General features: G+C 54.1%; 1 protein-coding gene across 1 annotated transcript; it reads left to right on the forward strand.

Moving 5' to 3' along the window:
* Positions 1-686: 686 nt before the first annotated feature.
* LOC309410757 (arf-GAP with SH3 domain, ANK repeat and PH domain-containing protein 1-like) lies at positions 687-18,737 on the forward strand (the record flags this gene model as incomplete). The annotated part of the gene is given in 17 exon segments (XM_082007203.1): positions 687-1,020; positions 6,241-6,294; positions 6,564-6,646; positions 6,649-6,708; positions 7,692-7,814; positions 9,740-9,826; positions 10,047-10,147; positions 11,296-11,473; positions 12,404-12,489; positions 12,832-12,947; positions 14,713-14,780; positions 15,286-15,393; positions 15,514-15,718; positions 16,384-16,560; positions 17,440-17,585; positions 18,307-18,429; positions 18,663-18,737. Coding segments are annotated over 17 exon segments (1,908 nt in total). The 5' UTR covers positions 687-902.
* Positions 18,738-19,401: the final 664 nt, after the last annotated feature.

Genomic DNA, 19,401 nt, shown 5'->3' on the forward strand with positions numbered 1-19,401 from the left:
GCTTAGAGGGACCATTGCATTTCCAAAGAAATTAACTGACAACAGGGTTTTACAGGGAGGATAGCTGCCTGATTGTCTTTTGAATGGGACAGGAATAGAATAAGTTTTGGTGAGAAAACTATCTGGGCAGAGCCAGACAGGCAGGTAAGGAGCAGGTGAGGACTCTGACTGGACCTGAAGCCAGGTATGAGTGTGGGGCAGACATCATGCTCCTCCAGGGCGGCTGGGCTGGGTGGGGGCCCCAGAATGGCAAAGGGAAAGCCCTCTCTCCCCACAAGGGGACCCTTGGGCTGCAGGGGGAGTGAAACAGGCTGCAAGGGCTCAGGTCATGCAGCACCTGCATGGGCTTAGAGCGAGGCCCTGGGGTGCTACAGTGCTGCTCCTCAGTGCTGCAACACCCCCAGCTTTCTGCAGAACCTGTTGTGTGGGACGTTGCCTTTGCAAACAGTGCCTGGTACACCCCAGCAGTGAACAGTGCATCCCAACACACCTGGTGCACCTCAGCAGTGACCAGTCTATGCCAGCAAGCACAGTGCACCCCAGCACGCCCAGTGCACATCCCCAGCCAGCTCCTTGGCTCTTGCAGCCATGCTCAGCTGCATTTTCTACCACACCACAAGGCTGGGGCTCCCTGTGGCTCAAAGTGTGTCTGCCTCAGGCTTCCTCAAAATATTTCAGCTTATAATGGCAGGATTTGTAGCTGTGCTGCTGTGTGCCTTGGTGTGCAGTTATGTGTCAGTGTGTGCACACTGAGCGGGGTGTGTGTGCCTGTTCAGGGTGTAGGTGTGCAAGGAGATGATGGGCTCCCTCCTGCCCTCACTGCTGGCAGCAGTGTGACCCCAGCCCTCTGCCCCAGCTCTCTCTGGCAGTTCCCCTTCCTGGTGCCATCTCGCCACAGCAGCATGGCGGCCCTCATCTCCCTGTGTGACTTTGTGTGGCAGGCACAGGAGGATCTCAGCTCTCCCACCCCCTCTGCCTTTGCCAGCCACATGGGCAACAGCCTGGAGGAGGTGAGCAGGGGTGGGGGGGCTGCGGCGTGCAAAACACTCAAAGATTTGGCAAAGGGTTGTGATGGCGTGTGGTGGGCAGGTGACAAGCGTCAGTTGGTGGGGACAAGAGCAAAGGGGGAGAGGTTTGTGTGGGAAGGCTATACCTTGCAGCTTTACTGCTCGCACCACATGGTGAAGAGAGGACCTTCGACCAGACAAACATCAAGCTAAAAGCAAAACAAAAAATTAAAGGAAGTTTTTGGGGGCGACAGGATGGTCTCCTCACTCGTCCAGAGTTAAGCTGTGGACATAGGATGTTCGGAGGCCAAATGCAGGAGTGGTTCCAAAAACTCACAGAGCCAGGGCGAGAGGTGGCTGCTGAGTGCAGCATCTGACGCAAAACTCATTTGGGCCAAATGCCTTTGTTTCTGACTGATGGCAAAAGCTAGAAGACCCTGGCAGGCATCATCAGCGCAGTGTGGGAGGGAAGGGGTTGCTGCATGCTGCTGGCACATGAGGGAGCAAGCAGCAGAGCTCAATGCCCCGGGAAGACTGAGTGAGGGCAATATCGGCTCAGTGGAGGGTCCCACGGAAAGCATCCCACCTGCCTTGGGACTTAGCTGAAAGCTACAGCCAGTATAGTGTTGACCATCATGCTGGCCTGTTCCTGGGCAAATCAAGGTCCTGACCCGTCATGGAAAATACCCATGAGATGTTACTGCTGTGGTGGGCGCTCCATATGGTGGTCCAAAGGGCTCTGAGCCTCTTGGTGCTTCCTCCTGGTAGGTCTGGTAAATGTGCTGGGAGCAACCAAACTGCACCACCACCATGTCACCTCTCATTATTTTGTAGTTTCAGCAGATGAGGGAATGGTGTCCAGGACTTTATCAGGACCTGTCTTTGGGCTGTGACTGTTGCACTGTCCTGAAGTCCCCCAGTGCCTGCAGGCTTGGAGCAGATGGGGAGCTGTGGTCCTGTAGATTGTTTTGTCAGTGCTGGTCACTGAGCTTTTTTTCTTCTCAGGCCTCCAGAGTGAATGCTTTGTCTTCATCCTTTTTAAACACAGCTTGGATGTCTTTCTGGAGACTGCTGTGTGCCGCACAGGGTATAGGCTCATGCAAGGTTGTCTTGTGAGTGTTAATGCCATGCTTACACAGACGATCAGATTATGTGAACTGACAGTCGTGCTCAATCTGAGTTTTTCTGCACCCTTGAAATGTGGTGAGGAGGGAGAAGTGTACTGTGACCCCAGCACCCTGGGAACCACAGACAGGGATGAAAACAGATCTGGAAGAGCTGGAGGTGCAGGGTCCTTCTTATTCCTTGTCCTTACCTCTGAAAGGCAGAAATACCAGTACTGGTGACTTTTGCAGTGGTTCAGCCAGCAGCTTTTATTGATGACGTGGGGAACTTTGTACAGCAAAGAGTCTTAGTGCGTGCAAACAGCTGTCAGCAGGTGCTTGCTTGCATTGGAGAGCAGCACCATGTGGAATTAAGCAGTAAACACAGCAAGAACCTGCCCTTGAGCAAGGAGAGCGCTGGCATGGTGTGTGCTGAGCGTGGCAGTGCTGTGGGCAGCAGAGGGAAGGAGCACTGAGATCCAGGAGGAGCACATCCACCAATTTTCCACCACTGGAGGCAAGTCCCCAAAGGGGAAATCACGCAGTTCAGCTGAGTGTAGAACCAGATCCATGCCTGCAAGGCAAACGAATGCAGGTAAAAGTACAGGCAGGGAAGGGAGCTTGGGTTTTCCTGGACCAATTGCCAGATGTGTAATTTCCTGCACTGTGTCCAGTGACTGTACTCATATACACTTCACGATCCTTGGAGGGAGTGCTGCTTCTTGCAGCTGGGCTCACAAGATGGGGGGAGCGTGGGGAGGTGGAGGTGCCTGTTGCTGATAGCCTCTGGGATGCCACAGAGCAGCCTCATCCCAGTGCAACTCCTCCAAAGCACGGAAGCGTCCTGGCCCAAGATCATTGCCCATGTATTGGGTTGGCATGGCAAGGCCGTGGTAGCACGGGGGCTGCAGAGGAGTCTTCTGTGAGAAGCTACTGGAAGCTTCACCCATGTCTGATAGAGCTGGTGACAGCCGGCTCCAGGATGGACCTACTGCTGGCCAAGGCCAAGCCCATCAGCGATGGTGGCAGTGCCTGTGTGATAACAGAATTAAGAAGGGGTAAAAAAAGCTGATAACAGCATTTGCAGCTGGAGGGAGGAGCGGGAAGTTGTCAAACAACCCTGCAGCCCCCAGCGCGGGGCAGGAGGGGCTCCAGGCGCCGGAGCAGAGGGTCCCCGGCAGCCCCTGGGGAAGCCCCCGGGGAGGCCGGCTGTGCCCCTGCAGCCATGGAGCTCCACGGGGGAGCAGATCTGCACCTGCGCCCAGGGAGGGCCCCACGCTGGAGCAGGGGGATGCCCGAAGGAGGCCGTGACCCCGTGGGCAGCCCGCGCTGGGGCCGGCTCCTGGCAGGGCCTGTGGCCCCATGGGGAGAGAGAGGAGCCCCGGCTGGAGCAGGTTTGCTGGCAGGACCTGGGACCCCGCAGGGGCCAGGCTGGAGCAGCCTGTTCCTGAAGGACGGCACCCGTGGGGGGACCCGGGCTGGAGCAGCCTGTTCCTGAAGGACGGCACCCGTGGGGGGACCCGGGCTGGAGCAGCCTGTTCCTGAAGGACGGCACCCGTGGGGGGACCAGGCTGGAGCAGCCTGTTCCTGAAGGACAGCACCCATGGGTGACCCGGGCTGGAGCAGCCCGTGAAGAACTGCAGCCCATGGGAAGGACTCACGTTGGAGAAGTCCCTGGAGGACTGTCTCCCGTGGGAGGGCCCCCACGCTGGAGCAGGGCAGAGGGTGAGGAGTCCTCCCCCTGAGGAGGAAGGAGCGGCAGAGACAGCGTGTGATGGCCTGACCACAACCCCCATTCCCCGTCCCCCTGCGCCGCTCGGGAGGAGGAGGGAGAGAATTCGGGAGTGAAGAAGGGAGGGGTGGGGGGAAGGGGCTTTAAGATTTGGGTTTAGTTCTCTTTACACTGCTCTGATTTGATTGGCAATAAATTAAACTAATTTCCCCAAGTCGAGTCTGTTTTGCCCATGACAGTAATTGCTGACTGATCTCTCCCCGTCCTTATCTCGACCCATGAGCCTTTCGTTGTACTTTCTCTGCCCTGCCCAGCTGAGGATGGAGCAGCTCTGGGGGCACCGGGCCTGCAGCCAGGGACAACCCACCCCAGGCAGGGAATGGTCTCAAAGGTGAGGATGGGTCACTTGTGGACTGAGGTTACCCCTCCAGGGAGGGGATTGTCAGGATAAAGGAAGAGGAAGGCCATAGATGTGGGAGGTTTGAGCATCTGTGTGTGGAGAGCTGAATTTCTGGTAAAAGATGAAGTGTAAACATGACTGGCATCACAAGGGACCTTCACATTTCATGAAAGAGTCAGCTGTCCCGGTCAAGGTGTGTCCCAGCAGCAGAGGGGAGTGAGGGGGAGAGAGTCTCTGGAGGCCACTAGGAGGTTGGTGATCAGGGTCTCAGTGGCAGCAGGCTCCAGATTGCTCACTGCTAATGCCATGTACAAGTACAGGTAGGGAAGGGAAGAGGTCGAGTCCAATTGTGTGGCTAAAAATCTGCTCTAGGGTTGAGGAGATGAGAGACATCTGGAACTGGGAAAGCTGCCCCAGTGGAGCCTCTGCAAGGGAGATGCGCTGAAGAAGGGTGAAGGGATGCCTGAGGTTAGCGAGATGAATCCTGCATGCAATGGCTCAGACAACTGCAGGAAGCTCATGCCCAGGAGGGGACTGTGCCCTCCTTGCGGCAGCACTCGCAATAACCATGCGGTTGTGAGGGGGATGTGTTAGTCCTTGAAGTCCTGGATTGAAGTAATTGCTAAAGTAATTTTCTGAACATGGGTGTATGAGTGTCTCCAACAGCTTTGCCAAAGAACAATGATCAGATGCTTGAGATGTCCTATCCCACCACTGCCTTTCTGACTTCAGCTTATGGGGATCTCTCCAAGATGACTGATCCAGAGTCATAATACCAGATTCCCTGGATTTGCAATGCTTGGTGTGAGCATAGTGCTGCTGGTCCTTAGAGGTCTTAGTTGCTCCAGGAATCTCTATTTGAGGGCTTGGCTGGAAAACCTCAGTCCCAAACTGTGCTGGACAAGAAAGTGTAGGTGCCGTGAATAACAGCTCTTCCTGGGGGTGCGGGAAGTCTGGCAACTCCTATTTTGGGGTGTAAGTCCCTAATTCAAGTTCTCAACATCCCTGCTGTACTGAACTCTGGAAGCATGCAGGCAAATGAGTTTCCAGCACTATTGCTCCCTGAGTACCTAAACATTTATGGTGACGTCCCTGCATGCAAGTCTTGACTGTGCTGACTATGCAGAACCTGGCTCACATCCTCCTCTACTACACAGGTTCAGCTATATGGCTTGGCTGATGCAGTGCACAACAGAGGACAAAGCCGGTGGTACCATTCCCCTGGGTACACACGCCCACTCAGCTGTAACATGCAAGTCCATTCTGAGCTGTTCTTTGCATTCCCAAGTCACTGTAAAACCGTTTGGTCCCACAGCTCAGTGTTTATGGATCTTAAAAGCCTGTGCCTGTTTTCAAGCTCTGGCACTGTCAGGACAACACTCAGAGTGAAGTCCTGTCACTCCCTGCAGGGCCAGCCCAGTGTGGGAGCTGTCGGCACTCACATCAGTCCGCTGAATGGGTCATACCTGAAACACTGTCCCCAGTCAGGAGCAATGTGGAGAAACCAGAGAGGGTTAGTGGATGGTAACAGAGAAGCAGAGCTGGGCTGATTTAGCTGGGTGAAGAGGGGGTGTCTGATAGCAGCCCACAACTCATCTAAGGGCAGTTATAGGCAATGGTGAATTTATCATTAGGTGAATTAGCTCTTTTGGGCAGCATCAGATGATATAACGTGCAGCAATATACACTTTGTGTCTCAAGTTGGGATTTAGGAAAAGTTTCTTCTGCAGAGGGTGGTGCAGCCCTGCAAGAGGTCACTAGAGAGGTGACCTCCATCCTTGGAGAGTATCAAAGCCCAATTAAGCAAAGCACAGCCAACCTGACAATCTGACAACCTGGTATTGACAATAATCCTGCTCCAAACAAGAGATTGTATGAGAGTCTTTCCAAGCAGTACTTGTATGATATAAAATCTGTAATCCAGCCTCTCATAAGCAGAGAGTTTAGATGCCTCCAAACCATCTCCTCTGTATTTCTACACCTTGGATGCTGACTGAGCTGTGTTGCAGAAGATGAGGAAAGCAGCGAAGGCGGAGCACAGCTGTGAACAAGGTCAGGGCAGAATGGAGCCTCAAGCAGGGGAAGAGGCGATGGTTGTATGAGGGGAATCTTTGGTTGGGTTGACTGCAGCAGGTAATATGGGTCTCAGGGGTCCCTACAGCTGGGTGGTAATGGTGGTGGCAGCAGGACGCAACAGGAACCGGCTTGGGTGTGCGAGCAGAACTGGGAATGCTGACTCCCCAGGAGGGAGGCAGAGGTTGGTTGGGCATTCATCCTGACCTTTCCCCTGCACTTGCCCAAGACCATCCATGTTCCCCCAGACCTCATCAGCCACCTCAAACCCCACATCACTGCCCAGAAGTTCTCAGCCAACTACCAGCTAGCAGGCGAGGAGCAGGTGGCACCTTTAGCACCTTTAGCACCTTTGCTGCCTTCTGGGAGCTGCTGACTGCTGTCAGGAGCCTGGTAGGCAGCTCTGTCCCCTGCATGTACATCAGAGTGGGACCCCTGGCTTGCAAGGGGATGCTGGCAGGGGTCCCCAGGAAGAGCAGCAGGCTCTGGGCCACAGCCTGGAGGCTGGTGTAAGGCTGTGTTTTGTATTTGGGATGAGAAAATGTTGATAACGTACTGATGTTTTTAGTTGTTGCTAAGCAGTCAAGGACTATCCAGCTTTCTGTGCTCTGGCCTGCCAGTGGGAAGGTGGGAGGTGCACGGGAAGCTGGGAGGGGACACAGCCAGATCACATAACCCAAACTGGCCAAAGGGATATTCCGTACCATACCACGTCCTGCTCAGTATATAAACTGGGGGAGTTGGCTGGGGAGGGGCATGGCTCAGGAACCGCATTGGTCAGTGGGTGGTGAGCAATTGTGCTGTGCATCACTTGTTTTGTATACTATTTATTATTATTATTATTATTACTATTTTTACTATTATTATTATTATTTCCCCATATTATAATTTCCCCATAATATTATTTCCCCTGTCTTTATCTCAACCCACAAGTTTTTACTCTTCTCCTTTCCTGATTCCTCTCCCCCGACCCGCTGAGGGGGCGGTGCGAGTGAGAGGCTGTGTGGTTGTTTTGGCTACCTGCTGGGTTAATCCACAACAGCAGGTGAGAACCTGGTTGGTACTTTCTGGCTTGTGCGTGTCTGAACAGTTCCTTGTGCCCTTAAAATTGTGAGCCTGTGGAAGGTGTTATAGCTGTATACTATAGCTGTGATGTACGTATGCGTGACGTATGTTTTGGAGCTCTGTCCCAGCTGTAGTCATTAAATGGTGCCTTTGGCCTTTGAGAAGGCTTGCAAAAAATGTGAGACCAAACTGTAAGTCTTCAGGCTCCGTCACCTGACACCTAGACTTGAAGGCTGTTTTTTGTCTGCCTTCACTGGCAAGCAGTTGGACGGAGCTTTTCACACATTTCTTCTCTTTCCTTGAGCACCAAGATCAAGAAGGAGAAGCGTGAGCTGGCAAAGCAGCATGTCATGGTGTGGGGCGAGGTGAGTGGGGGAAAGATTGCTGAGGAGATAGAGAATGAGTGTAAGACCTTCCAGTTGAACATGTGTGAAGTAAGGATAGGGACCAGCCTGTGCCACATGGAGTGGTGTTAGAGTTGCTGAAATTGCATCCAAGGGATGAATTTCCCTTCCATTGGTGCACAGCAACTGTGCCACAGCCCTGGCAGAGCCCGGTCTGGAGTGGGCAGGCATCAGCGGTGACTCTCATGCTGGTGTTTCTCACTTGCCTTCCAAACTGAGATTGTTTCAAAGCAGCTTTTTTTGTCTGAATCCACACTGATTTTTCATTCTGGGCCATCTTCTGTCCCTGGTCAGTGAGTGTCCAATGCTTGTGTCCAGGGTATAGCAGGTCCCTTTCTGCATTCCTGGGATGCTGAAGTCCCCCAGGCTCTGGCCCAGGCACCAGCAGCATCTGGCAGCTCCTTCTGCTCAGTCCCTGGGGAGTGGCACCAAGGTGGGCTGCAGATCCCCAGGAACCCTTCCTCAGCAGGCCAGGTCCGTTGTGCCGGCAAGACCCTGGGCATATTCCCTCAGTTGGAGAGCTGCCTGGCTTGTGGTAGGCTCAAGCCAGCCTGGGGCAGGGGCTGATCAAGGAGTTTAGCCAAAGCTTGAGCCTATATTAACCTGGCAGTAGAGATAGCAACTTGGGAAAAATCCCCCAAAGGCTTTGGATCCAAGCTTCTTCCCCACTGCCCACGGTGGGTGCTGCTGGCACTGAGGTCCCTGCTCTCTCTCAGATGGTCCCACCATAGTCCTCCCTCTGCCTGTTCGGATAAACTCAGCTCAACTCCCCTGCAAATGGGATTTCCTGCTCCCACTGACACACCTCATAAGCAATAACATGAGTAAAAGATTAGAAGATACTGATTTCATTCAAAATATCCAGCTCTTTGTAACCATGTTTTGGAAACAGTTACTGTTTCTGGACTGAAACTGTTGTTCTACTTCAAATATCGGAAGCCCTTGTGCTTTGTTTTGCTGTGGAGGCAGGTCATGTGAACTTTAGCTTTTGACTTTGAGCTCTGTCAGTCATACACAGCCCAGAGACAGAAAGGAGTTTTTTCAAGTGGCAAGGCTTTCAGAAACAGTCTGAGCACTCATCTCCCAGGTGATACAACATCCTCTAAGTGCAGCAGAGGGTGTATGGCAGTTTCCCAGCATTTCTAGACCTCCGTTCCTGTTTGCTTGGGCTTACTTATCCTTCTCCATACCTCTTTGCAAGTCAACATTTGCAGAGGCTTGGGATATGGTCCACACCCAGATACTGTGTCAGCATCACTTGTACTCATCTCCCCTGGTCCTGTAGTGTAGGTGTCCTCTGGGCATCTGCTGCTTTGTTTGAATTAATCTGCTTTAGGGGTGTTACCCTGCTTGTTCCATAATCTGTAATAATTCATATTAAAATTCATTATGTAAATAACAAAAAAAGGGGAGACACCACCCCAGAGCAGGGTAACCAAGCACAGTAAGCAGCATCTTATGGATCACTTGTGCGGACTAACACCCAGGCTCTGTTTCAGGGCAACATTCCTCTGCCAAGGTTCATCAACTTTTTCATGGCTTGGAGACTTTTTAATTATTTTAATTGCTGGCACTACCAAGGGAAAGAAACCCAACCACCACGGTGACCTTCAAGCCGTTTGTTGTTTTTACACTGCAGAGAGCTGCAAACAGCTGTTTTCTCAGTAAAATGCAGACTGCTGTCCTGTGGCCTCATGTTGCAAGAGTCCTGGCACTGGGGACATGCCCGCTACCTCCCCTCAATGAGGTTTCTGCTTAAGTGTTTAGTGCACAAGCCACATATCATGGCACTGCAGGGGACGAGCGGCAACCTCCCACCGTAGGAATGGGGCTCAGTGCATCCCACGAGTGTGGGGAGGTGGCGAGGGCAGAGGGTGGTGTGGGGGCATGCCACAGACAAGGCAGGAGCCTCCCACTGCCATGTGAGCAGCTCACTGTGCGCTGGCACCTTTCAGATGAAGATCAGGCAGGACGAAGAGAAGAAGCAGCTCTGCTCCCTTCAGGATAAGCTGAAAACAGTGTTGCAGCTGGAGCAGAAAGAGATAAATTCCAATCCTTCTTGCAAGGTAACGTGGGGTGGTGTTTGTAGAGGGCACGGCATGGCAGCTGCTGATATAGTGCCTGCCTGCCGATGCAGAAAGCCGCTGGGTTTCTGATGAGCTCTGGGGGAGCACAGGGTCCCCATCAGTCCCATGAGATGCTCTTGGTTGCCAGTGGTACTGAGGGGGTAGGGCCTTGCTGGTATTTCTCTCCTTCTGGCAGGACCCTGGGAACAAGCAGGCAGAGTACAACATGCACCAGCTGCAAGGGAACAAGCAGTATGGTATGGGGAAGTTGGGGACACTCTTCAAGAAAAGCAATGGGTAAGCTGGGATCCAGCATGCTCCTTTCACTTATGCTTTGGTGACCTGGGGCCAGAGCAGGGCTCACCTGGACCAACGTCCTTTTCTTGAGGTGGCCACAAGGCAGAGGAACAGGACAAGCACAAAGTTGTGCTTGGCACTGTCCCAGCCTCCAACAGCTTTCAGTACAGAGCTCCAGGCAGCTTGTGTCTGTATTTTAGCTCTGAGGGCATTCCTCTCCCATGAAGTTGCCCAATGTCCTCTCAAGCCCTGTGAGCACTGGGGGTGAGGACGCCTGTGCCCTTCACAGGAAGCCAGAACCAGCTCCCCATCTTTCCTTCCAGCAGGGATCCCACGACCTTCAACCAACACCCCAAGGTCTTGTGCTAGGAGGGACAGGGAAGGGTTGGTGCTTCTCCCCCTCTCCCAGGCATTCATTGCTTTCCAGAACCCCCTCCATTGCCTCTGCTCTGGAATGAGGAGCCCTGATCCCTCCACCCTTCCCAGGTGGGAGATGCTCAGGGGTGCACTGGGGATTTATATATGGTCCTGGTGATGTTTTCTGCTCTCTTCTCCCTTCCCTTCCCCTCCAGCCCTGACCCATTGCTGCCTTTCAGACCCTTCAAGCCCTCACAGTTCAGTCCTGGGCTCAGTGAGATCCTTGCCTGATGCTCACGCTGATCTCACAGACCCTGGTACCCAGTCACTGGACACAATGAACTGCTCTGTACCACACAAGTCCCTGTCCCACTCTACCTTCCCACCCCTCCCTGCCCTGCCCTACTGATGTGCAGCCAGGACTGTCCTTCTTAGCAGCTCCACTCATTTCTCATTTCTCTTCTTGCCTTTCCCTTTCCAGCACTGGTTTCCAGCCATGGCAGTGGGGATCACACTTTAAATGCATGAAAGTCAAGTTCTTGTTTAATTATGTAACTGCAGGAGAGGAAGCTTCAAGAAAACCACAGTGTTTTGTAAGGATTGTTATGAATGGTGCTGCAGAGGAATACGGGGAATGGGACAGACAGAGTGGAAAGGTGCTAAACTGCCTGACAGGTCTGAAGGATAGAAAAGGAAGGTGGCTGGGGCAGTGGGAGAGGAGAGGGGTGGCCCTGGGATGCTCACTGGGTTGCTCTGTGGCCCCTAATTTTCATTTACCTGGTCTTTGCCAGGGCCTTTTGGAAAAAATTCATCATTTCCAAGTATGTTGAGAAGAAATATGCCAAGAAGATCCCTGCTGCTCAGTGGTCTGGCCTCGCAGAAGCTGTCAAGGACAAGGACATATTTTCTTTGCTCCAAGCATATGCGGAGAATGTGGATTTGAGCGAGCCTGTGCTGGCACCTCTGCAGGTATGGCCACCCATCCCGTGGGCCTGTATGGCAAACAGCTTTGCTGTCATCTCTCCAGCCTGTCCATACGGGTCCCTATGCTCAGGAAGCAACAGAGTTTTCTGATGAAAACAGTGCTTTCTGTGAGCTGGGAGCAACAGGCAGACTTGAGCAGGGTGAGGAACATCATGTCAGAGGGAGGTTTTCTGGCTGCAACCCCACAGCCCTCCTCGTGCTCTGTGTGTGTGGGCCAGAAGTCATAACCATAAGCCTAAGGCTTTCCAATGGCCAATTTGTAACTGAGATTTACTTGTAAACTTCTGAGGACATTTTCTCAGGACATCTGAGTCTCACTGTAGGCTGAAAAATCAGGGCAGCATTTTTTCCTGCAAAACCACAGCATGGGTCCTTGCTATAAGTGCAAGAAGCAATTGCAGCCCTAACCCTTGGAGCTGCAGGCACACTGCTGTGCCACTCCCTTTGCCAGCAAGGACACTGGTGGGTGTCCTCCAGAGTAAAAACAAAGGAGCAAAATGCTGCAGTGAGCAAGAAGCACCATCTTGTATGGCATGTCTTGGGACAAACCAGCAAGCGAGAAGCAGCTCCGTGGGGAGCAGCTATTGCACACCCTGGGGCTCTGTTGAGATTGTGGACTCAGCAAAGTTCAGCTGGTGGCCTGGGGGAAAAAAGCCACCTTTGGTTGCCTCAGTTTCTAAATGTGAGAAGGGGATAATTGATTCTTCTTCATGAAGCCATGGGCCATGGCTCTATGCATGTTAACTATGTTCTCACCAGCCTGGGTGGCCATGACTCTGAAAAGACAGTCAAAACCTGTTCATCTCTCAGGAATTTTAAATGTTTAAGGACAGTCCCTAAGGAACAGTGCTTCTACCTGCAGTAGTGGTGCGGGCAAACACGGTCTCATCCTTGCTGTATATCTCTTGGCTACAGGAACCTGGGGAGACCGTTCTCCACCTGGCAGTGCTGTTGTCTGATCAAACTTCTTTGCATATCATTGATTTTCCTATCCAGAACAGGTAAGCTCATGACACCCAGTCAGCTTGTCATGGCTAAGCTGTGCTAGTGAAAGGTGCAAGACTGATTATCTTTTCCAAAATGCTCCCAAAAAAGAGAAAAATCACTGGGGCAGGTATCCCAGCAAATGTGCCTTGGCCTGGGCTTGGGGTAACTACCCCTAGATCAGAGGGGCCTTGAGTTCCCTCGTCTCCTCTGGGTTGAGGTGTGATGGTGGTGGTGACCACCTCTTCTTCAGATGAGGTGGGAAGAATGACATGTGTACCAGCACCAGGCAGTGTTTGCTGTGGCTGGGGCTGGTGGCTCTTCCCAGGGATGCTGATGTTATTCACCATCTGCTGCAGCAGGAGCCTGGCAAAGCGGATGGCAGAGGGGAACACGCCACTTCACTACTGCTGCTCTCACAACAAACCTGAGTGTGTCAAACTGCTGCTGAAGGCCAAAGCCAACATTGCCATCAGTGAGTGGCCACAGGACCACCTCACCATGGTCTTCTCAGGTCTTCTCTGAAACACATCCTTAACCTTGCTAAAGTGCTCAGCAGTGCTTGTCTGCAGCTGGGGAGAGGCTGTGGAAAGGCAGTTGATGACGGTGTTGTGTGGGGATCCTGCCCACAGGGTGACAGCCTCAGGCTCTTCTCTGCATGTCCAGTGAGGTGTCCTGCTCTGACACTGCTCTTGGCTGACTCCAGGCTCAGCAGCATTCACAAGCTTGTTTGGGGTGCACATGGTCCTCCATGAGTGGGGTGACCACATCTCATAGGTTCCTGTACTCAGCAGCCTAGGACAGAAGCGGTGGCTTTGCTTTTGAGCTTGGGGCAGGGGATGCTCCTCTCTACTCCCCAGGGAGGAAACAGCTTGCTCTGGAGTGCTCCTAGCCCCAGGGAGCTCTGCCCCACTTCACTTGTTCCCCTCCCGGGTGGGCAGCCACAGACCTGTTTCTGACTGTCAGCTCTGTGGTGGGACTGCTCTGAGCTCACTGAGCTGGCAGAGCCCCACAAGGCAAACACTGCCTGAGCTGCTCTTCCACATGAAGCACATGCACAACAGGAGCCAAAATTCTTAACTCATTTTCAAAACCTACGCTGCAGTGCTGGAGAGCAGGTGGGAGGGCTGCTAAAGTGCTGGTTCGGAGACAGTGTGTACTGGTGCTCTGGCACCCAGACCACAGGTTCAACCATTTATACTGCCCATGAATCTCCTCCTCATAACACAGAAGTAAGCTTTAAAACTAGGATCCTGGGTGAAACAGGAGGGCACAAATGTTTCCACCATCAGGTATCAGCTGAGCTGGTAGGTGCGTTGAGCCTTGCCTCCTGGGATGCTCCTGAGATGCTCCCATTTCCTGCTCCAGGCAGTGTGGTGGCTGCCCCTCAGAGGGCAGAGAGATCGTGGCAGGACGGCAGGAGCTGGGTGCATGTCCCTCAGTTGCACAGTGATTCGGCAGCCAAATTTCTCACTGCCTTGGCCATGCTGGGCACAGCTGTGCCTGATCTGTCTTTACTGACTGCCACTGGTACCTTGAGCATCTTGAGTCTACAGTGCAGACCCTGCTGCTGGTCTGGGGATGCTCTGCAGTGCCTCAGGGTGCAGACCTCCCTCCTCCTTCCCCAGAATCTCCCCAGCCCACCCCTCCCCAGCCAGACTTGCGCTGCAGCTCTACAAGGAGGGGTTTTGCAGAAATAATAACATTGCAGAGCTACAGCAACACTACCACAGGTCCCACCCTCAGACTTCCCAGGAATGGGAGGGGTTTTAGGTTAAAGTGAAACTGAAGTAAAATGGTTATCACTTGTTCGCACTTGCGCTCACTGGGACATGGCTGTCTGGGAGGTCTATGTGTCATGTACCAGGTCTGCCCAAAGCTCCCTGTGGTGACACAGAGAACAAGGGGTGCTGGCTATGGAGTCCTCCTCTGGTTCTGTAGCTTTTAGGCTCTAGCAGTGACTGACCTCTTCTGTCTCTCTGTTCTGTCCCATCTCTGTGAGTCATTGGCATTTACTTGTGCTGTTTTCTCTCCTTATCTGGGTGTCTCAGCTCCTGTTCTCTTCTTCATCTTCCCATCACCATCTCTTAATGGTCTGAGTCTTTGTTTTGGTCTGGGTTTAGACTGTCCCTTCTTTCAGGCTTATTTGCCCCCAGATGCCCCAAACACAGCACTGCTCCTCAATTTGCTGAACACAGGCTGGACTTGAGGTATTCAAGGCTGCCATTTCCCCCTTACAGCTAATGAGGTGGGAGAGACAGCCCTGGATGTTGCCAGGAGGATGAGACATCCCCTGTGTGAAGAGCTGGTAAGACACTGTGTCTCATCACCCCTCCGGTTTTGGGATGCGTCCCAGTAACGGAGAGCGGCGCGGGACCTGCACCCATGTGGATGTGTCCTGCAGGGCCGTCCGCACACATGCATCCAGTGCCAGTGTGGGATGCAGAGGAGGGTGCAGAGGGGTCCAGCGGGTGCTGGCCCTGCTGGCATGGGGTCCCTCAGGGCAGAACGTTTTGGGACAGGCCAGGCAGGGGGACCTGCCACACTGTGCCTGGGCAGGGGGACCTGGAGCTGTACTGAGGCTGCGTGGGGTGAGCGCATCTCCTCAGCAAGTCCAAGTCTTGCTTCTGCCGTGTCCTGATTTGTGTGTTTGGAGAGCTTTGCAAAACTCCCTTGCTGCTGGGAAGCACTGCTCACAGCTTGTAAATGTTGCCCTGATGGGCAGGTGGTTGGAGATGGGACCAGCAGCTGCCTGTGGGGTTGGTGGGTAGGACCGGGCTGGTGGGTCCTCAGGGAGCTCCTCTGTGCCCCAGCTGCTGCAGGCCCAGAGCAATCAGTTCAACCCCAATGTCCACGTGGAGTATGAGTGGCAGCTGGGCCAAGACGACATGTATGAGAGTGATGAAGACCTGGATGAGAAGGTGAGGTCCTGACACGCTCTGGCTTGGGGCCATGTGTGCTGCTGCTCCCCCAGATCCCACTGCACTGGACTGGGTGCAGCCATACTTGCTCTGTCTAACCTGCAAATATCCCTTTCCCAGCTGGGTCCTGTGAAGAGGGTGTCTGCCCATCCCCAGAGCTGCTACCACCCCCGTGCTGCTGCCCGCAGGCCGGAGGCAGCATGGGCAGTGCCCTGGTGGGCATGGCTGGACACTTGCCCCCCGCCAGCCGCCCACCTCTGCAACCTGGATGTGCCGCCACCCCCCTCCTACGCACCTCCATTCCTGCCCCAGCGGGCAAAGCCAGGTGAGAGCCTGCAGTGGGGTCCTGCAGGGGCTGGCAGGGTGAGCTGCTGCTCTTGCGGCCTGGCTTCATTGGCAGAGGGTGGTCTGGATGGGGAGCTGGGCCCTGATGGGGTGTGAGGGATTGTCTGGTGCCCTAGGGCACCCTTCTGTCCTTGAGGGTCCAAGGATGGCTTGTGCTGGCTGGTCTGTCCTAGCACCGATCCCTGCTTTGAAGAGCAGTGCAAAGTATCCTTGCCCTTGGAGCCCCTACGCTGGTGCCGTTAGGATGCGCTGTCCCCTCCTAAATGCTACTGCTGTTGGGAGAGGCAGAGAAGCATGTCTTTAGAGACAGGGCTGGGAAGGCAAAACTGCTGGCAGGAACAGCAGCAGCATCACGGTTCTGCTCCTTAGCAAGACTGGCTCCAGCTGCCCCCAGCCTTCCCATGGCGTGTCCCACCTGTCAGAGCTGCCTGCTTTCTGGGAGACTCATCAAGTCCTGTCTGACTTCCCCTCTGCCAGTCCCAGCTCTACTTCCAGTTGGATGCATTTCTCAAGCCAGACCTGCAAGCAGAGAAAAGAAAATCCCTGTCCACGCGTTTGTGCCCATTCTCCCCTGGAGCTTCCCCCCAGGAGACCTGCTCAGCACCAGCTTGCTGCTGACCCCTGGTCTGTTCTTGCTCTGTTTAGCTGTCCAGGGGACATATCCACCTTTCCTTACCAGCTCATCCATCTTTGCTGAGGACACAAGAAGCAGGAGGAGCCCACCCCTGCCGCTGAGCATCAAGCACAAGCGCACATCCTCAAAGTGGGCGCCTTGGGTACTGCTTAGCCCTGACCAGCCCAGCCTGCCTAGCCTGGATTCAGGTAATGGAAGAACAGGCGCAGAAGGGGCAAAGAAACAGACCACACTGGTGGGAGGGACCTACTGGAGGTCTGCAGTCCAATACCCACACTAGGTCAGGTTGGCTGTGGCTTTGTCTGGCCAAGCCTTGTTAGTGGATCAGGCTTGCAAGACTTCTTGCTTGGACGTGGGGCTGGGAGAGCTGTGGGAGATGCAGCACTGGACAGCATGTCCACAGCTGAGCAGGAGGCAGGGTGCCCACTGTTAGGTACTGGTACCTCCAGGGCAGGGTTATTCTGGGGTTTTCTGGGCTGTTGGAGATGCTGGATTCAGAGAAGGCAATGACCCTGTCCCCATCTTTCAGGCAATGGATTTGTTTCCATGAGTGCCCCATGGCAGATGGCCCCCTCTCCGTACTCAGGCAGGGTGTCAGGAGGTGGCTGAGGCAGTGGCTTTCACAACACAACCCTTTGACAAAGGGGTGAGCACTGACAGGAGCAGCCCTGGGTGCTCTGGGATGGAGGTCTGACCAGCTGGAACCTCCAGGTGCCTCTAGGAAACAGCCTCATCCCAGCAGAGCTCAGCAGTGTGGGGGGAACGGAGGATGCCAAGCGCATGATCCACGGCAGCTGCACCCTTCCTGGTGCTGGCAGCTCTTGGGTCACCTGGGAGCTGCACAGCCCATCTCCCCCCAGCCTCCTCTTTATGTCCTTCTGCTGCCTGGCCACATCCCCTTGCCCTGCTGCCCCTCTCCATCCCATCCCCAGTCCTTCCCCTTTCCAGCTCCCAGACTGATGGCATGCTTGTTGCCCACACTGTACCGTGTTGCCTGACAGTGGTGGTTGCTGTTGTCCACCCATGATGAAAGATGGGAGGAGATGACCAGCCTGATTGTGTCACAGGTGCCCTGAGAGCCATGCAACCCCTCTGCATGCCTGGCCCCAGCAAAGTGGGACAGCCTGGCCCACACCGATCCCTCCAGGAGCCAGATCCATGTTCTGGCCATGCCCGGGATGTCCCACCTCTTCTTCCTCAGAGGAGCAGTTTGGTAGGTGGCCAGTGGCCAGGATCAGCTCAGCTCCCACCTCTGCCCATATTTATCACTTTTGGTTCTGAACTGAGCTGGAGCAGGCCCCAGCAACTTTTCCTCCCAGCACTTCTGCTGTGACTGTCTGGCTTTGACATCTCCCTGCTAGGTGCTGGGAATGCTACCAAAATCCCCATAAGGCTCCACTGACTTCTGAGGGAAGTCTTGTTTATGATTTTGGGTTGTTGGCAGGTGAGAGAGCAGTTTTGGCACAGACAAGGGTGCAGTGTCCACACTGGCCCTGCCTCTCTGTGGTCCAGGGGACACTTTTCCCCGAGGACACTGTGCAAAGGCAAAGTCCTTTTGTTAGGGGGACCTCACTTTGGGTTGCTTAGTCTTGGGGTTGTGCTGAGCAGCACTGCTGACTCCTTGCACAGAGCTGACCTGAGAGAACTGGGACCTCAGGCAGTGTAACTGCACATGCCACAGTCCTGAGGCAGCGGAGTAGGGGGCTCTAGAAGGATGCTCCAGCAGAAGGAGGTGTCTTCTGGATCCCTGTCCCACCCAAACTCCCAGCAGGTGACCTGCCACCTCTGCCCTCCCTCTGCACAGGAAACCTCTCAGTCTCTCATCCTTACTCCTCACATCTTTGCCAGGAGCTTTGGGATCAAGACTCTAGAGCTATTGTAGTTTGCGTCTGACAAAGCTGAGGAGGCCTGATGATGCTCTCTCCTGCTTGCAGAACAGACTGCTGCTCCGCAGGGTCCGCACTCTCTATGACTGCGATGCTGACCGGGAAGATGAGCTGACTTTCCACACAGGCGAGATCGTTGTGGTGTCTGAAAAGGAGGACAGCAACTGGTGGGTGAGTGAACCTGCATGTGCTGACTGGCACTGGGATGCATATGCTCCCCTCTCAATCCATCTCTTCCCCCTGTCCCATGACTGTTGCACCCATTGTCATCTCCTGCTCTGCAGCTGTCTATCTTCCATCTTTTCCCTGGCAACAAAAGGCAGCTGTTATGGGGCCAGTTCCTCATCCCCCTGAATGCCCCTGTGCCATGCTCACTGGTCCTTTTCCTTCCTTTCTCCCCACAGAAAGGGTGGATTGAAGGACAGCCTCACAGGCAAGGTGTCTTCCCCGCTTCATTTGTTCACGTGCTCAATGAGTAGGAGCTGCTTCAATTCAAGAAGGAAGATCTGATCAGCTGCTTAAAATGCAATTCCCCAAGCTCCTGTCTGCACCGAGGGTCCCAGGCATGCCTCCCTCACCTCTACTGCTACAGTATCCTTGTCCCCTCAGCCCACTCCTCCCATGGGCTTCTGAAAGTGCCAGGCTGTCCCAGAGGCTCCACTGGGCCAGGCAAAGGGAGAGAAACAGCAACCTGCATGTTCCACAGATGCGCTCCTGCACCAGCCACATTCCCATGCAGGAAACAGGACTTCTGCTGCCAGGCATGCCCTGACCATGCTGCCTGTCCAGTGGTGCTCCCTGCTCTCCTACTGCTAATAGAAACGATGGTAGAGTGGAGCAGCGGCTGTGCCTTCTGGGGCTCTGAAGTTCAAGGGGAGCTGTGCTTGCATGCAAACCCTGGGAAAAGGGGCTTCTGCTGAGTGAGGACTGAGCATGCTGGGGGCTTCAAAATGCAAATGAGTGCTGTGGAGCCAGTACCACCAGGAGCCTGTGCTGTCCCTAATTCTTTCCAACCAGGTTTCACCGTGCTCCAGAAAATGTGCTCTGTGGCAGCTCAGGGCATTGCTCCTTTGGTGCCTGGCCCCCCCTCAATGGTGGAGAGGCCCTTTGAGCCCACTGCCAATAAATACTGGCTCTTTGGCA

Source organism: Phaethon aethereus (genome assembly GCF_964289735.1).
Source record: "Phaethon aethereus genome assembly, chromosome: 16".
Classification (NCBI taxonomy): domain Eukaryota; kingdom Metazoa; phylum Chordata; class Aves; order Phaethontiformes; family Phaethontidae; genus Phaethon; species Phaethon aethereus.